The sequence below is a fragment of the Pempheris klunzingeri genome, chromosome 1 (assembly GCF_042242105.1).
Source record: "Pempheris klunzingeri isolate RE-2024b chromosome 1, fPemKlu1.hap1, whole genome shotgun sequence".
In the NCBI taxonomy this organism is placed as follows: Eukaryota; Metazoa; Chordata; class Actinopteri; order Acropomatiformes; family Pempheridae; genus Pempheris; species Pempheris klunzingeri.
In genome coordinates this window covers 34,717,683-34,736,323 of record NC_092012.1, presented here as the reverse complement: position 1 = coordinate 34,736,323, position 18,641 = coordinate 34,717,683, and the positions used below count along the sequence as shown (strand labels likewise).

General features: G+C 44.8%; 1 protein-coding gene across 1 annotated transcript in view; it reads left to right on the top strand.

The window, feature by feature from the left end:
- LOC139220330 (transcription initiation factor TFIID subunit 4-like) overlaps positions 1 to 18,641 on the top strand; it is an 81,959-nt gene that overhangs the window by 52,110 nt on the left and 11,208 nt on the right. Inside the window, exon 13 of the mRNA XM_070852443.1 lies at positions 3,912 to 4,034. Coding sequence (XP_070708544.1) covers positions 3,912 to 4,034 — 123 coding nt within the window. The remainder of the gene's footprint in view (positions 1 to 3,911; positions 4,035 to 18,641) is intronic.

Sequence of the window (18,641 nt, the reverse complement as noted above, 5' to 3'; positions counted from 1 at the left end):
ACACTTACCAAAAAAGCAACAGTGAGACAGACACATGGGTCTAATTATTTTCATTTGCCCACATTTGGCCCCAATTCATCCGCGTTCTGCTGTTTTTCACTGTTAAATGTATTTGTAGTAATGTAAATAACAATAAAACCAGTCCATGCACAGACCACTGATTTGTTCTTATGTATGTAAATATATAATGTGTAGTTATGACATGAAAGCATCAGATTCCATCCAAACTAAATCAGTATTTATATGGATTAGTGAAAACTCCATGTTAAGAAAGAGATTCAGTTCAGTCAACAAGGCAACTAACATTAATAATGTCTTATAACATTATTTAGCTTTCATTTTACCTTTTAGTTTTACACCAGCTGCACTGATGTGGTTTTAACTCGCAAACCCGCCGTCGACGCTGCTGATAAATATTAACATCCACTGCCCTCAAACTAGAGGTCTTAGTCTTATTTGAATATGATTTTGGGAGAATCTTCCAGGACATAACCCCATGACACGAATAATTTGATGGAATACATATAATTTGATATCCAGGGCCTGGATTTTTCAAGCGTATCAAGCATATTTAATACAGATCCATAGCTGGAGAAAAGATGCTGTGTCTTGTAGGTGGGTTTTGTGGTAACCTCATGCTATATTCCTACTGGTATAAAACACTGGGTGATGTTCTCTTAAAGGAGAGCGTCTGTAGTAGCTTAATCCAACCGTGTATTTTTAACTGTGATCAAACTTTGGGAGCAGATTGGGATGATTCTGAGTGCCTTGATGAATAAAGGCCCGGATCTGGCACTTGCACATTGCGTCATCGTAGAGTTACCTGATAGGCACCAAGCAGGGCAGAGTTTCCCAGAGACGTACGTGTTTGTGTTTGCCTCCATTTGCACTTTCAGCACGCTGAACACGACATGGTCATCATTGTGCTGTTTGCATCGAGACTAAAACCTCTTTCTAACAAAGCTGCAGATTGATTCTGTCGGGTAGCTTGAAAATGTTCTACATCTCCTGACCTTTGCTAATAATTTGACTTTACAAGTTCCAGTCCTGTGCTTTAAAAGGGCACACAGGCCGACTGGAAGCACTGGTATTTACGTGACTTTGGAACAGCAGATATTTATGTGGCACCATTGATCGGACGTGGCAAATGTATGCATCCTGCCAGCTGGTTATTCTTCCAGTCTGGGATGAATCTCTGTGGTGACCTTTGCAGTCTTTGGTGACTTGTGCCTATGGCTTAGCACTGCCTTTGAGGGACTCACACTTTTGATTTCCTTATTAAACAGATGGATGACACTGCAGAGTCATTTAATACAACAGTAAAACTAAACTTCACAGCATGTTCCATAAGAGACTAACAGTGGCACGCTGAAGTACAAACTGAACAACAGGAGAGTTGCCAAATACCAAAAAGTAATATACATTTAGCTGCAATGATTAGTTGATTAATCCATTAGCTGATTGGCAGGAAACTAATCAGCAGCTGTTCTGATCATTAAGAGTTCATTTAAGTCCAAACTTCAAGTGCTCCAGGTTCTCACATGTGAAACTGTGCTGCTTCTTTTGGTTTTGCTCAATAATAAATTGAATATTTTGCGGTTACGAACAATTGACACCTGTTTAATTAACAAACCAATTAATTGAGAAAGTCATCAGCTAATGAATCAGTAACAAATGTAATCAGCTCTAACAGAGCAGAGGATCAACACCTCCTGACTAAACCCAAACATGTATCCACGTGGTTTCATAGCTGCTGATATATTTGAACACCTGTGTGTGTCTAGAACATACGCAGTGTAAATATTTGAACTAAATGGTCGTCGAAACAAACTCCTAAGGCCAAACCGGATCTATCAAAGCCCGGCCCAACTCTGGCTTGTATCAGCTGGCTGTCGTTAAAGGAAGGTAGACTCGGCATAGTGGCACCAGATTGAAATCAGAAAATCGGTCTCCCTGTGTCATGGCGGGCGCTTTATTGACGGGAAACGCAGACTGGAGGGTTGCAGATGGTAAAATGAAGTCTTCATTTATCATACAGTCATAAATCTGAAAACGCAGGCAGTTGCTGTGGGCGCTGGGAGCCCATGCCTGGTGCCAACTGCCAGGCAGAGATGCCGGCATTCTGGTGCCATCAGTGAGATAGCGGACCTCTCTCTCTCCCTCTCTCTCCCTCTCCCTCTCCCTCCTCTTCTGCTCTATTGCTCTCTCCCAGCTCACTTAGCAGCGGGATTCTTTAAGGTCAGGCCTGGAGAGTTCTGTGTGTTGTTTGTGACAAAGCCTAATAAGGTTAGCATTGATAACATTAATGCTACATTTGCCATGTGGACAGGGGCAATAATCTTCTCCACCCTTTTCTTTCCACATTCAGCCACAATCCCCAGTTCGCTCCACTATACCCTCTGCACAGCAGTAAGAGCCCGACTCCCAACTTGAAAACGCCTGAGATCATTTCCTTGATTTGTCCTTACCGTTGCTATTAATTAGTATTTGTTTGAACCACCACCATCCGTGTTAAAACCGGACAAATAAACGGGGTTTAGATATTCTGCTTGTTGGTACTACTGCTATTATTTCCTCCACTTTGTGTTGTCAGCGTGTTTGAATCTTTCAACAGTTCCGCCGTGCTAAATGTGAAGTGGCAACACCCTAAAGGGCATGCCTCGCCATCGGGGTTTTAGGAAAAAATCAGAGGCAACTGCATGCACATTTTAGATCAGACTTTATACACCAGAGCAACCTTTTACACAGCGCCATCTGAAAGTAACATGAAATTTTCCCCCGATCAGACAACATACATGCCCCACACAAACACGAGCGCCCAGCGACCGCATGCTGAGAGATAACATAAAAGAACATGAAAGACATGAAAGCGCACATTGATTGTCCCTGTTCGCTTCAACCCAGGCCTCTCTCCCCCAGCGGGCAGGCACGCAGGCAAGCTGGTGGGTAGGCATACCCTGCACTGTGGCCACGATTGATAGGCACGTGTGTGTGTGTGTCTGTGTGTGTCTGTGTGTGTGTGTGTGTGTGTGTCTGTGTGTGTGTGTGTGTGTGCGTGCGTGCTGTGTTTGCATGTTGGAGGGAGTGCTGACACCCTCTGTGCCATGGCCTCAGGCCCTCACACATCCCCCCAATAGAAAGGGCAGCTCCCAGCAACGCTGGGTTCCCCCTCAGCCCTGCGGCTAGACATGACATTACCTTGGGCAGTGCCTCCCCACAACCTCTCACTTATACATCACAATCTACAAACATCACAATGGGACCATGTGACCATGTGACCATGTGACCACGCTCACACACACATGCACGCACTCGATCTTTGATGGGAGTTCTGTTAATGGCTGACAACAGGCCTCCATTTTGTTTGGCTGAGGAGAGCTTATACACTAAATGGACAGAAGAAGAGGGATATTGTTTCTCTTCACAGTCTTACTGTAGTTTTATTCCCACATTTGATCGCCCCGCTGCTCGCTCTCTCTCACCGGCTCTCTAAAACACGACACCTTTGGATGCAAATTCTGCTAACATTTTTGGCTAACATTGATTTTCCTGGTGCACCTTTAACACACACAGAGCAAGAAAGTAGTGTTGTGGAGGTCAGGACGAGGTCAGCGTCTGATCATCGGTATAAAAGCTAACCTTCTGTATCACATAGTTATTTTGGTGGGAGTGTTTCTGTGTTCTTGTTTTAATCAGACTGAGGCATTGTTATGTGCACAGGCACCACGGGATGTATTATTAAATGTGTATATTAATGCTCATAGACATTAAATATACATGCATTTGTCAGGTTGGTGTTGGACTTGCTGGTGCTAAATGATACATGGCGTGCTTACTAACCCAAACAGATGCATGTGGCACCGCGGCGACACGGGTTCTTCTCTAATCTTGTCTTCCCGTGTCTTCCCCAGATGCAGCAGCAGGAACTGGCCCAGATGAGGCAGCGAGACGCCAACCTTACAGCACTAGCCGCCATAGGACCCCGCAAAAAACGCAAAGTGGATTCCCCAGGGGCCCCCCCATCAGGAACAGAGGTAAGAACTGGTCTCCGCCAGAGATTCAACGCATCTGTGACGATGACGGATCAGCCTAACTGATCGTCGCTTTGTACTCGGCTCTCTTTCCACCCTACCGCTGATACTACGTATTTATACACAGCAGTATGTAGTATAAGTGTACTTTTACTTCAGGGTGTTCTTCTGTGTAGACAGCTGTCTCTGGTCATTTCCTTGGTACTGTCACCTCTGTCTGTGGTAAATTCAAACAAATAAGGAGTTGCTCGATACGTAAAATATGAGTTACTGAATATGTATGTGCAGTGAATAAGAGAAAGAAATCAGGTAAAGCAGTGGTTTCCAGTTCCAGCTGCGGGTCAGGCAGGTGTTACTCTGCACCTAATTACCGTGCTGCTGTTCAGAGAATTTAGGTTGTACATCAACCTGGTTAGATTTCCTGGCTGCCCAACTTACAGACCGTCCTCTGTGTTTGGAACTTGTGTTTACCTGTTTTATCTGTCCGCCTAACAGCTACCAGGTCAGGAGTTCTTATAAATCAGTGTTGAACAGCACATCTTGTTACCCTGATTCAGAAGCAAGCTCAGCGCCTCAGTGGCTGAATTTGTCATCAGGGCCAAACCAACGGCCGACACCACACTGCAGCATAAACTGTTTTCTTTATGTTATCAACAGTTCACAGTCAGTTCCTCTGTACACCCTCACCTGAGCCCGTGCTGTCTGCTGTCACTGCTGGTAGAATAACACAGGCCTCCTTTTGTGGAAGGTGTGATCACATCACTCTTCCTCTTTCTGCCAAGAGGCTTCAATTTAAAGACTTTTTCAAGTTCATGTAAATTCACACAAAAATCTCCTTCAGTCAGCCCCAAATTATAGTGGCTGCATGTTCAAGTTTTTATTTGAATTTAATTGTTTCAAGAAGACATAAAAATGGAGCTCAGACACCTTTGGCTTTAGTCGTCATGCAGAAAACACAATGTAAGAACACAATGTGAGAGGATTTCCTTCTATATACCAGGATCACTGGTTAATAGACAGATAAGTGGTTATTGGTTGATTGATTGAGTCTGTGTCAGTGGTTTCAAGGTGGAAGGTTGAAAGGCTAATCAGTGAATTTTTTATTCAGGCGATTTACCATCAGAAGTAAGATTTTATAGAAATAATCTGTTCAATAATCTGAAAGTGTATTTAGAAGCCGTGTGACCGTTAGTCAGCACAAGTACAATCCTCAATGTCTCATCTCCACAGATCTGAAACCCCACATCTCTGTTCTCTATCTGCCTGCCCGTAGTTAACATTATTGATATGATTTGGAGAGTTTTAGTAAAGACGAGATAATGATGTTCAAGGAAAATGATGCTGTGATCGTGTCGCACCGAGGAGACACACTCACGTTGAAAAAGAAGCCGTTGTGTGAATAGAAGAGACGTTGCTGTTAAATATATGTATTTGTCAATGTTTAAATAGATAAAATGTTCACACTGTTTTAAATGTTTAGTCACTTAAAGTTGCAGAAAGCTCAAAGGTTCGATTATTTCAAAACTGTCAGACACTCAAACACTGAAAATCTTTACTGCAGATTAAATTCTAACTCCAGTCATAATTTAAAAAAGGATAAACAGAGAACAAACTATTAATAAAAACAGATAAATCTGCTTCTACAGGGTGAAACCAGTAGTATCCCTAAATAAGAAATGTTTCGTTTTCCTTTGACACTTGGACTTTTGCTGTGACGTAACACTGCCCACCTGTCAGCTGGACAATCCTATCGGACACAACGACTGGACAAAATGAAAACACACATAATGGTGCAACCCAAGTTACCAGTAGATTATTAGGACGTTAGCAGGTTTCAAGTTCAGTTCAAGTTCAAGTTTGCTCACCGAGGCACCGTGCACCACACAAACACAAAGCCCCAAATCAAGATATGAACAGCAAATTGTTAAAATTAGGAGCTGAAGAACAGAGGTTGGTTTGGATACTATAGGGGAGTGTTAGAATATAGAATAAGCAATGCTATAGTAGAGGACATAGTGGTTAAGAAGTGCATGAACATCAACGATAAGAGGCGACAGCGGGTGATGTGTGACATTCACATGGGTGACTGTAATCCTGCATTAGAATATTTCACTGTCCAGCGGACCCAAAGGAAGTCAGTGGAATTAGTGACAACATGTTAGATGTGGTGGGGCAGATGCCGTGCCTTCACTTTATTCCATATGTGTGCGTATTTATGTTTTGCCGAGTGGTCACAGATCACCGATGGAGGAAGAATTCAGTTCCCGTGTCTTGTTCCCACAGAATCGAGCGGTTTGTGTGTGTTCACGTGTTGTGAGGCTGTTTGGTGAGCGCACTGGTGGGCTGGCACAGTATGCAGCCCTCTGAACCACTGCTCTCATGTTTATTCATCTACATAGCGGATGAAGATGAACAAATTCGAAATCTCCGATTAGAGTCATGAGCCAACACCTTTGTGGAGGCACCAGGGAGTGGATTAGTTCTGTTTTTCCAGCGGACGGGGCTCTTCGATGGCCTCCCTTCCCCCACAGCTTCAGTTTTGAGAGCCATTGTACTCTTAATACCACACATCCTCCTCATGCTTAACCTGTTTAGCATTATCCACGTCTAGGAATCCGACTAATTACCCACTCGCCACAATTTAAGTTGGTCAATGTGACAAACACGGTAGGAAATGACTGTGTGTTGCAGGGAGCCTGGTGACATACTCCCATGCAGCTTGCATAGTCTGTTCTTAATTAAGCTGAACTGTGTTATTATGAAGAACCGTCTCCTGTTTGAGGTTCCATAAGCAGGGACTTGAGTATCATATTTCTCCAGCGCGGGGCCATACGTGAAGTCATGCACAGTTTGCCGGACCAAGTCACATTTTCCTTTGGGCGGCGAGAGGAAACATTTGAATTCCACATATTCATCTGTAAATATGATGAATCTAAAATAAGGCTGAATTTTGAATGTCAATTGGTCATTTTAATAACCTGCTTATTGAGTTACATCTTCTCATCCTTCGCTTAGCAGAAATATGCTGCAGAGGAGCGTAGCAATGCGCCCGGTAAAAAAGCATAAATAACAAAATAAAAGCATTACTTCTGGTCCTTGAGTACAGTGCCAACCTCTTTCAGAATGTTTTACCCTGATGGGTATTAGCCCGTGACCTTCTGCTGCATTCAGAAAACGCTGCTTTGTCAAACTGCTCTCCCAAATGCAGTTACAAAACATAAACATGAATATACATTATCCTCCAGTTGTTGTGTGTGTTTTTTCCATTTCATCCCTTTTTTTTTTTTTTAATGTCCTGTTCATGTTTAATTAGAGGGGCATAATGAAGTGAAGTCACAGTGTGCCCCTCCTCTGGAGTGATTGCAGTGGGGGCGGAGGAGGAATCTTAACTTATTTTCACTTCGTTTTCACCTCCTCACATTTCTTCATTTCACATGGGCTGGAAGCGCCTGCAGCGTTCTCTTTCCCTTCTCCAGAGCAAAGTGAATGTGACTTTTCTAAGGGGGTCACAGGATGCCTGGAGGCCTGTGGGTGTTACTGGACTGTTGCCTGCTCTTAGCTTCACTGAGGGGCTTGTCATAGATTTCATCTCCACAGAAATGAGCCGGGGGGCCCTGGCCAGGAGCACAGGCAGCCAACGTTATGAAGGGCCCATGCTGATTATTTCCCTCTGACATCGCATCCTGAGCTTTCCGCATTAATCCCAGACAAAGGCAGCCCTTCAGTGCTGTGCCAGAGCTCGAATTAGGAGCCAGATAATGGCCTTGTTGAGATCCTGCTCTGTTCACAGAGAGGCAGAGCTCCTGTTCACATCCTCCTCTTCAATATTCCTTCCCCCCTGCTTGTTCTTTTCCTCATCAGACCACCTTTCCACCATGTTCGGACTGTGACGGAATTCAGGTGACACAATTTCGCTCCATTCCCCTCATACCCCCCCCCACCCTCCCACCCACCCGCACTCGCCCACTTTTAATTTGATGGTGCCTTGGCTGGGCTTGGGCCTGTGCCTGGATGTGGATCGCCACGGGCTGTGAAACTGATAGCCAGTCAAGACTGGAGTGTCTGTCTCCAGCCTGATCTCGTCTGCAGGAGGGAACAAAGGGGGCCTTACAGGGCTCCGCAGGGTGGATTAGTTCCAAGGAGCCAATGGCTGGGGCTGCTGGCTGGATCACTGGAAGAGGGCCTGCTGTGGCCCCAGCGGTGGGTCACTGCACAGGCAGGGGCCGCACAGGCACACAGACCACAACCCCCCACCCCCCCTCTCCAACTGAGTAGTCCCCATCTCACGGCCCGAACCCCCCCAATCAGCACACACAGGCTTTTGAAGTTCAGCACAAAAGTCAAGGGTGAGCTACCTTGAAGAGGGGACAAAGGGCAGCTGGAGGAGGATGGAAACGTGACGGAGGCTCAGATGCCCTGGAAACATCAGCTTCAGGATGTGGACACTGAGACTGTGATGCCTGATTAAAAAGTGTTGAGCCATTGGAAAAGGAGACTTTATTTTCTTGTTAGGCTCCAAAAACAGATTCTCCTCTGCACAGTGATTAAAGGTTCAGCACCGCTAGAAGCTGATTTCTCTTCGCCTATCAGCATCTCTGCAGCGCTGCTACGAGCACACGGTGTGTGGGGGGGCCACAGCTGATACACAGGTAGACTGTACACCATGTTCACCTTGTTGCTCCTCTGTGGCCACATCCATACTTGTATGGTATATTGCACAGAGAAGAGATAAAAATGGATTTTAGCTCATTGCGTTGGGGAGCAGAGGACAGCCTGAGCTTTATTCACAATGATTATTCTGTCTCACCCTCTCTTTTCTGTCCTTTCACACATTTAACATGATTTGAACACTTTACTGTTTCATTTCCCCCCCATTGATTTTTGTGTGTTGTGATTTCTTCTCTTCCCATTTGCTGCATCTCGACTAACGTGCGTGGCTCCCGTGTCGCTAGCTTATGAAAGACAGATAGAGACTCCACGGCACATCTAAGGTTAGCATTAAAGGTTCTGCGATGTGAAATGCGCCTCAACTCACAATGTCCCGCAGTGTTAAACACGCTCAGAGCTCTGAAACCTCCTTGACACGTTCACGAGCTCATCCCGCCACTGAGGCCATTTATCACATCAAAGGAAGAGCTTTGTTTGTTGACGTAAAAGCGACAATAGCAGCTAAATTGCCTCGGTTTGTACGGCCACGCTGCCTCGCTCGTATCTGCCTCGACCAGGCGCAATGCAAGGGACAAAGGTAGGCGAGCGATTTAATAGTGAGCACAGTCTATTTTTCCATTTGAATTCATTTCACCTTCTTTCTTTGAGGCTGTAGATCAGAAAGAAGGAGTGAGGCAATAGAGTGAGAGGCATGGGGAGAGAGGGGGAAAAGCACAAGGAAAACTGATGCCCTTTCCTCCAGCTAAATTAACAGGAATCACGTGGAAAACAATCTGAGTCTCCAATGAAGGAGGGAGGGGGGGGGACCATTAAAATTAGCCCCAAGCTATGGACTGCACCCAATATCACTAAAGCTGCACTCACTACAGATGTGGAGGCTGGCTTACAGGCAAACTATGCTCTGTTCTATAGCTACAATTAAAATCAACCTCGCTGCCAAAAAATAGGAGGGGGAAAGAGGGGGTAGAAAGGCAGACATGGAACATCAAAGACAGATTGAAATGTGTAGTCAGTAATAAGAGTGGTCTCCAAGCCCCGAGGTTCTCCACGGTCCCCTTGTTAATGAGAAATTTTGACCTCTGGTTTGTAAGTTAAACTTGTAATCTCGGTTAATGAAGTAAATCAATCCCAACTCGGGAGTGTTCAGTGTCTCTCCCTTTGCCTTCTCCCCGCCAACCTCCCCTCTGTCCTTCTCTCTTGTGCTTTTCTCCTTCTCCTTCTCTTCCTCCTCCTCCTCCTGAGTCGCTCCCAGTCAGCCGCCTGGGAGTAAAACGGCCAGGTCTTCAACCAGACAAACAGGAAGCTCGCGGAGCACGCGGCATCCGGAGCTGGAGGGCGGGGGGGGGGGCGTAAGGACTCGGAGGACTAGGACCAACCAGGCTGTTTGGTTAAGGAGGAGACGGGCCAACTGGCTAGTGGAAGGGACAGTGTGGAGGAAACCACTCGCCCCTCCTCCCCGTCTCCTCTTCCTCTCCGTTTCTTCCCTCCTCTGCCCACAATCTGCTGAAGACAGTGTTTGGTCCACAAACCATGTGTGCTTGTTGATACAGTAGCAGGCGAACGCGAACGTCTAGTACTCACTAGTACCACAGCCTCCTCTTACTTCTACTACCACGGCATCCCTCCTACTTCTCTGTGCTCCCTTTAACACACACAGTGGGAATTTTTAGGGGAAAAGACAACTAACTTGACCTTTTTTTTTCTTTTTTCTAGCTTTCTTAAACATGTGGAGTCCCTCTTTTGCTCCTCACCAGACGGTGGCTCCTCCTAAATCCACTGGGTGCTTTGACATTAACCCACGACTCGCTGTTTTATTTATTGATTTATTTATTTCTGCTGTAAAGTAGTGCCGAGTGGGATCTGAAGTAATGACTAACATGACTTATATCAGGCTGTAATGATGCATAAGGATGAGTGGGTTCCCACCTCTCTACATACTACATAAATATGATTAAAGAGGGCACAGAGAGGCTGCTATTGGTTTCATAATGTCAAGAACATTGTAATATTAGTTTGACTTTACGTCTCAAGGCAATTCTGTATTTCCAGCGAGGACACAAAGGAGGCAGAGTGGAGTCTTCAGAATGGTTACAGGGGCTCCTTGGCTGGATGCCATGCGTTCTTAGAGCTTTAACACAGTGCACTTTGCCAACTTTCCCTTCCCCTGCACAATGCAGAGCGCAGTGGTACCCACCAGTGGTTATTGCACTGTGGACTCTGGGTTAAAGCATTTAAAATACAGCTATATCATTAGCATGAAAAGATGAGTACATTTGCTTCTTTTCAATTATCTAGAATTAATTTATCCACTCCCATGTAGTTGTGTGATGTGTTAAGAACACAGTTGAGCACAAACCGTTACCAATATTTAACGGTTATCAGTAAACACTGATCCAACTGAGAGTCCCATATGTTCATGTGGACGAAGGAATTGCTGCACATGAGCCGAAACTCAAACCAGTGTCTCACCAGAGAGGCCTGCAGAGCTGAGACCTGCAAACACCAGATCTGGGAGACACGGTTATAGTCAGAGCTTTTAATAAGGAGCAGTTAGTGTTTGACAAAAAGCACATGTGGCAAATAGATAAGTAAATCACACAAAACAACTAAAGTAACATCAACTCCCAGTTAAATGGCACCATGAAAGGTAGGTTTCAGTAGAAAAAGGAGCTCCGTGATGCTGATGCTGTGATGTCAGCGTGCTAACTGTGCTGATGTTTAGCAGCTGCAGTGTTTACCATGTGCACCATCTTAGTTTAGCACTTTAGCACGCTAGCATTGACTAACTAGCATTAAATGCTAAAGTGCATGTGGGAGAAGAAGTAATGAGAACAACAGGAGAACATTTTGTGTTTGGTCATAAATCAAAACATTGGACAAAATATCATTTTGAAGTTGACACCGGATGAAAACAATCACCAAAGTGACAACAACTCATTCTGCTGGAGACATAAATGTTGTTGAGACATTTCACTCTGAACCAAAAATATCAACCAATGGTGGCGTCGTTTACCTTCATCCTCCTGGAACAACACGTGTTTTTTTGAAGTATTTCATGGAATAAGGGAGAAATTTGTCCTTGTGAGGGAACTACAGGAAAGGTCGAGATCACCAGAGCCATTCAAATTCATCCAAACTTTATGGCAACCTGTCCATTAGTTGTGGAGATTTATAAGTAGAAACCAAACATAGCAGCTTCCTGGTGGTGCTGGAGGGAAGTGGTGACTGATGGAGACATGAGGTGTAGAATGATGACATGCTGACATGTATGTCTTGATGTCTTAATTGAAACATACAGAAAGTGAGTGAGGAGGAGAGAGACTGTGGCGGCCGTTATTGTCTGAATATGTGGTAACTGTCAGCGTGACTCAGCATTACTGGCTTTAATGTCTCCAGTCAAAGGCCTCCGCATACATACACATTCATCCACACGATCCTCCACCCAGGTCCTTTAGGTCGAACCCTGAAGTCGCACACGTGAAGAAATGAGAGTAATTTAGCGTGATGGAGAGAGGATTCCTACATGTGGAAGGTGGATCCGCCACATCCGTCAGACCATCAAAGGAACTGTAGGATTCACTGGCCCTACAAAGGTAGATCACACAGTATCTGCAGTGCATCAGGGGATATTGATGAACTGTGTTTAGCTGATGGTGCTCCATCCAAACTAGAGAACCAAACTGCATCACTGCAATAAATCTCAAGTCGCCCTCAAGAGAGAAAGCAGTACGAGCTGGAGCTGAAGCCGAGCACACAGCTGGAAAGAACCATTTAATGATACAGATGTTTATGAAATGCTGTCATTGGAAACCTTTTGATTTGGACTGATTTACAGGGATGTCCAGTGTAGTGTGTCATCTTCTAAACTTTGGGGCCACTTTTGGCTCTGTCTTTTGATTTAATCATCTTGATCTTACAGAGAATTTGATGACATTTGACTCATTCGTCCCTCCTGAAAGTGCGCACGTTTGTGTTTGTGCCGTTGAAGGGTGGGTTTAATGCCTCGGACGGCCTCGTGGTCCACGCTGTGGGCTTCGGTTTCAACCTTGAGCTCCGTCTAAGGCCGCTATGCCGATCCCCAACAGGCTGAGAGGATAGGGGCTCAGTGAAAGCTAAAACGACTCCATCATGGCTGTAAATTTAGAAAACGTGTATAAATGTAGTTCATGCTGCCTGTTTTTGACGCTCCATTTTTGAAAATTCCTAAATCAACCTTATATGTATATACGTTCATAAATGTACATATTAATGTTAACACTGTAATCTTCCTATTGAGATAAGAAGCTCCTATATATCCATATTCATGGCAAAGTAGTGATCCTCCTCATTTCTGCCTGTAAAACTTTGCCCTGAAATAATGGTTAAATATACAATTTTGACAACAAAGTTGAGCCCCAGGCTCTTAAAAGATACCCATCTTAAAGAAATTAATTACCTCCCTTGTTAATCTTGATATAATTAAATTTCTGAAGAATGAAATTTGCTGCCTTTTTTTCCCCTCTCCGCCTCGCTGCTACGGAGGCGGGCCGATAATGGCTGGCTCTCTAGCTAGCCTGCTGGCCAGGGACGTGGGGACAGCCTAACATCCTGGGCCCCATGCTGAGCTATACCGCGCTGTGCAAACCCACTCTCCTCGTCCTACGCCTTCACCACTCAAAGGGATGGGGAGAGAAAACGCCTCAGTCACTGCTTCGCCGTTCTGCGCCTGCTTGTGTTTCCTCCATCCTGGAGGAGGTGGAAACTCCGGGCCTCCAAATTCCTCGTCGTAACATGTGATAATGTTGTTGAACGACTGGAGAGTTTTTAGCACGCGGGCGCTGCTAATGAAGTTGTCAACACGGAGCCTCTGAAACTCACGTGGCGGAGCCCTGGAGAGCCCGGAGAGCTCTTTCTGTTATGGTTCACTTAAAAAAACTCCTGTGTCTTTGTGTGACTCACTGTCGTTTTTTCGGAGACCTCCTGCGACGCTGTTAGATTTAACCCTGATTGCTTTGTGCAGAACAGCACCGTGGCATTACCAGTGCATTTTCTTGTCATTATGTATTTAAGTTTGTTTTCCTTTTGACTCTAAGTTTTATGTCAGCTCCATTGTCAGCTGTCAACGTTTGAGCCCCGGGAGAGAAAGCTGGAAAAGATCTTTCATTAGGTGCTGGTGGGGGGGTAGAAAGATGCCAAAGAGGGCGGAGGAGAGGTGGTAATATGTATGGAGTAGGCAAAATACTACAACTAGATGGCAGAAATGCCAACATAGAGAGTAGTTTGAGTTTCCAGGATCTGATTCAGGACTTTTCACCGTGGACGTGTACATTATGCATCCTGTAAGCAGCAGCTTAAAACTCAACGCTAAATTACTGCATCATAGCTTATTTCTAGCAGTTTGCATTTTCCATTTTTCTGTCATAAACAGGATTTTCTTTTCGTCTAACATACACACAGGATTTTGCAGTGCTTGCTTCTCTACGCTAATGTTTGTAATTATATTTGTGGGAATGTCCTTGGGAGTGAACCTTTGAGATTTCAGTGCAATGGTGAGGGTGACATGGTAGATGATATGTTAAATGTGGAGACTCTTTCAGATGAATGTTGGATGGTAATGAATGGTTATTGTGTTTATCAACACTACATAAGCACCACACAGAAGCCACCAGATTTCCTTGATAAAAGCATTGATTTTACCGCACATAACATAGGAGTTGCTGGTCTACCGCTGCCTCTATTGCTTATTTAGTTTGTGTTATTATTTGACTTTGGTATTTTAAAGATTTAGCCTGGATCCTACCTAACGTATTAATGCACCAAAATGACTTTAAGAAAGCCAGCAGCTCCTGTGTCCTGTTCTCTAAAATCCCTGTTTTAGTGAATGTAGTCTGGTGTGTGTGCTGTTTGTGGTTAAACCAAAAGGATCTTCCAGGTCTCTCTCTGTAGGGATCCTTTCCATGATGCTGTCACACACTTAGAATAACACTCTGAGCCTGTCAGTGGATCAAACAAGCTCTTTTAGTGGACCTACTGTGATCAGGTACAGTTGTCCCAAAGGATCACGTTCCCGTTTGGTGGCTGCTGGCTGAGGTGATCTACTGGACCAGTTCCAACACTTTCACTACCTACCAGTCATTCAGACATCATGATATGTACAGATAGGACCCAGGTTTAAAAACCTCTATATTACCTTTTAAGGTAAAATTCAGATTATGACCAGTTCAGCAGCTGTTGATAATCAGTGAGTTGATCATTCCCACTCCTAAAAACTACTGCTATTAACTACCCCCATTATTCCACTCTAAGCTTTTTACTGCAGGGCCCAGAAGTGCTTTTTTTTTTTTATCTTAGCCCCCCCCTCCCCCCTGGTTTTGCTTCCAGTTACACTTGAGCAACCCTTCGTAACCTGCACCAACCACCAGCTACTTCACACGGCTGAGATAGTCCATATAAATGAATTGCTGCAATAATAAAATTCTTATCTGTCCTTCGGTCTGAGGACTATTTATTTCATTGTTTTTTGCAAAAAATATTGTTTTGATACATTGTCCTCTATTTTGTGTTTAAACGGAAAAACAGAACATCTAAAATTAGCCTCAGAAAATGGCGAAAGAGAACAAACAAGGCGATCCATTAGCGAGGATGGGTTATTGGCTGACTTGCCTCTTCTCATGGCGGCCCATTAAAAGTGGTAATGTCTGCCTGCAGCAGTGCCTGGGGAAGAAGAAGGAGGCCATGGAAGGCATATTTCACATGCATCAGACACTGGAATTAAATAGACCAATGTTCCCTAAAAAGACTGAAGTACATCTCTTTCTGATGTGCGTCCCGGGCAAAAATTCATTGATCTTAGAATGTCCCTTGGCAATTATAAAATATTAAATCCAAGTCGCACTTTTCGGCTCGGCTTAATTTTTTTTTCCTCGCTTTTCACTGCTTTCCATTTGACCAATTTAGAAAAAAAAGTTAGAAATGGATGGCCATGAAAAAAAAAGGCACTGATAATAAAGACTGTGCCCACTTTTAGATATCTTTTGTTATGTTTCTGTATTGTTTTTGCGGAACATCTCAGATCATTAAACGGGATGAGGTCCCAGCAAAGCAGAGAGTGCCTGAAACATGTCTTATTACAGGATCAGAGCAGTGTGAGCCAGGACCATGAACGACTGGGACTGAAGCGCACAAGGGAGTGAAATCTGTATGATATCTCTATTTCTGGGCGCACTGATGCCCACTGATGCCTGCTCCGGCTCTCTGGGGATGACTGATATTTGTCAGCTGCTTTCCATTAGGTCCGTGGCCTCCATGGCCCCTTTGTGTCCCTCAGAGATTACGGGGGGGGTCTACAGTTAATTGCCCAATCATTAAATTTAACATATATCTCAATAAATATAATCAGCCAGCTGTTTGACAAGGTACACAGTTCATTAAGTCCCCTTGCTTGTTTGTCGTTTCCCTAATTAAGATTTAGAATCGATCATTGAGTGTGTAATGTACAGTGCAGCTCGGCGTGCACGGGGAGTCTCTGCTCAAACGAAAAGAAATGGCATCCGCTTGCTAAAGCTTTACCATTTAGCACACTGACTGCAATGGGAATTAGACATCCTGTGCTAATTAGGGAGGCCAATTAACTGTGAAATTCAGGCGGTTTTGACAAATAATCTCAGCAGAATTCAGACATCACCACGCACATGAATGTTATCAGTCCTGAATGGAGAGAGGATAAAGGCTATTGGCTGCGGTGCTGTTTTAGACGCTTGCTTGTGCTGCTGAAAATGTTGTGTGCTCCCAGTGGTGTGTTGTTCGTGTCAGTTAGCCTGCAGTTTAACACCTAATGTCTCCAGGGATGGACATGTACATGTCTGCTAAAATCCATATATATGTATATATATGTATATGTGATGTCCTACTGCATATTGAAACAGTAGGTTTGGTTTGACGTGCCTGTTGTTAAACCGTCACATAGATAATAGAGGAAACAATTGTCTCTGAAACCCAGCAGTGTAGTTTGAGAGGAAAAACAAGTGTAACAAACACAGATTGGTGTTAGTCTGGAGTGGGGTGTCACCAGGTCTGAGCAGCACACCAACGATGCTGCGGTGGGCCGTGTTTGGCAGGCCAGATGCCCAGCACTTGACCCCCGTTCGCTCTTCCTGAAACAAAGAATTGGCATCACCAGAGAACCTCAATGTTTCTGTGTCTCTCATTCCCGTTTTGATTCATGATCACATGTATTTTTTAGATTGCATAAATTATGTATTTGTCGGACTAATGAACGCCCTCCACTGATAGAACTTTGGGAGAGTTGTGAATAGCTGAATGTGGCCTCCATCGGCTGCATCACTGTTCAGATCACATGTGATGGCAGCTCTCAGCAGTGGATGGCCTTTGGCCTTTTTATATATATATATATATATATATATACACATGTACAACAAGGTCCAGAGAGCCGCAGAGCCTGTGTTACTATACACCACTGCTTTGTTTGTGTGTGTGTGTTGAGGTGTGTGCAGTCTATGTGTGTGTGTGGTCTGACTTGTTGACAACTATAAAACAGGCCCCTGCTGTCTTTATTACCTGTCCAGCCTATCCCGACTGCTTTGCTCCTGCAACACATAGAAACACGTTTAATCGTGCTAGCGTTGGCGCTTTCTCTTCAGTCGGAGTCTCGTAGAAAGGTGCCATTGCACGATGGAAGGCAATGGCTGTGGGTGTGCGCTGAAGCTGTTTGGATACCAGGCAGAGCCGGAGGTGTGTTTGCTGGGCGCCGGTGGGCAACTCCTGCAGCTGCCCGCCTCAGGTGCAGGAAGAATTGAGCACTTCCTTTTACAAGATGTGTAATTATTATGGCAGACAAGGGTGTGGATTTAAACCGAGTCAATATGTAGATAAGCGCTATACACACACACACACACACACACACAGCTGCCTGGAAAATGATGCTGTTGTATGTGGTATAATAAAGCAGGTTGCCAAAATGCTGTGCAGGTAGGAAGGAAGCCTTCTGGGCCTGTGGAAGAGGAACCTGATGGGAGGAACAAGGCCTCCAGGAAAGTGCCAGAAAAACTGTAATGAGGATCTCCTTAACGGAGTCCAAATGTTGTGTGCCGCCCCCCCCCTCCCCCCCACCGCCCAACCCACCTCGACTACTAGCTGACAGTGTGTTATTATTATTGACAAATGTACCTTCTCTTTCTATCTCATGTTCCTGAGCAGGACTAGCAGCAGCAGCAGTGGTTTTAAGTAATATATTTATGTTGGAGTTGAATTGACACATCCAAATGCTCAGAATGGCAAAGGAAACATGTATTTCCTTACAAAAACTGTGTGAGCATCTCACACTGGCAGCTGGTTGGATGAAAAACAATGTCACTGGGGGTCACAAATGTTCACAGAGGCACTCCACTTAAAAAAAAAAAGAAAAAGAAACCTCCAGTAAAGTTTCGGTTCGTCTTTCTGGGCCATCTATATAAAACATGAAACTCTGCTCTTTCCCCAGAAGAGCCTGGATTTTAATCAGACCTGCTCTTCAGACAGCCGTTTCCTGCCTCTTATACTTAGCAGGCGTCACATCAGGTGTATGGGGACCAGTGACAGCGGCGCTGGAGCTGAGCCTGTGATGGCTAAATGATGTCAAAAATGGCCCCATTTATGTCAATTTGAGATCAAGGACCATTTGATAGTGTGAACCTCCGCCGTAAATGTGCTTTCTAATCTCCTCCATCTGCATACCCACTGTGGCCCCTTGGTGCGCTCCTCTCCTTGTGAGTGAGACGTCTCGCTGCTCATGTGAGGATTTATGTGAAGACTGACAGTTCAGTATACAGCACATGTCTGCAGAGCGCCGGAGCCGTCGCGCTGCCTCTCGGTCTCTTATCTCATTCCGGAGTCAGTGTCGGTGTTAGTGCTCGGGTTGTGTGTTATTCAGTGCCATGCTATTTTGCTAGCGCACTCTTTTCCCTA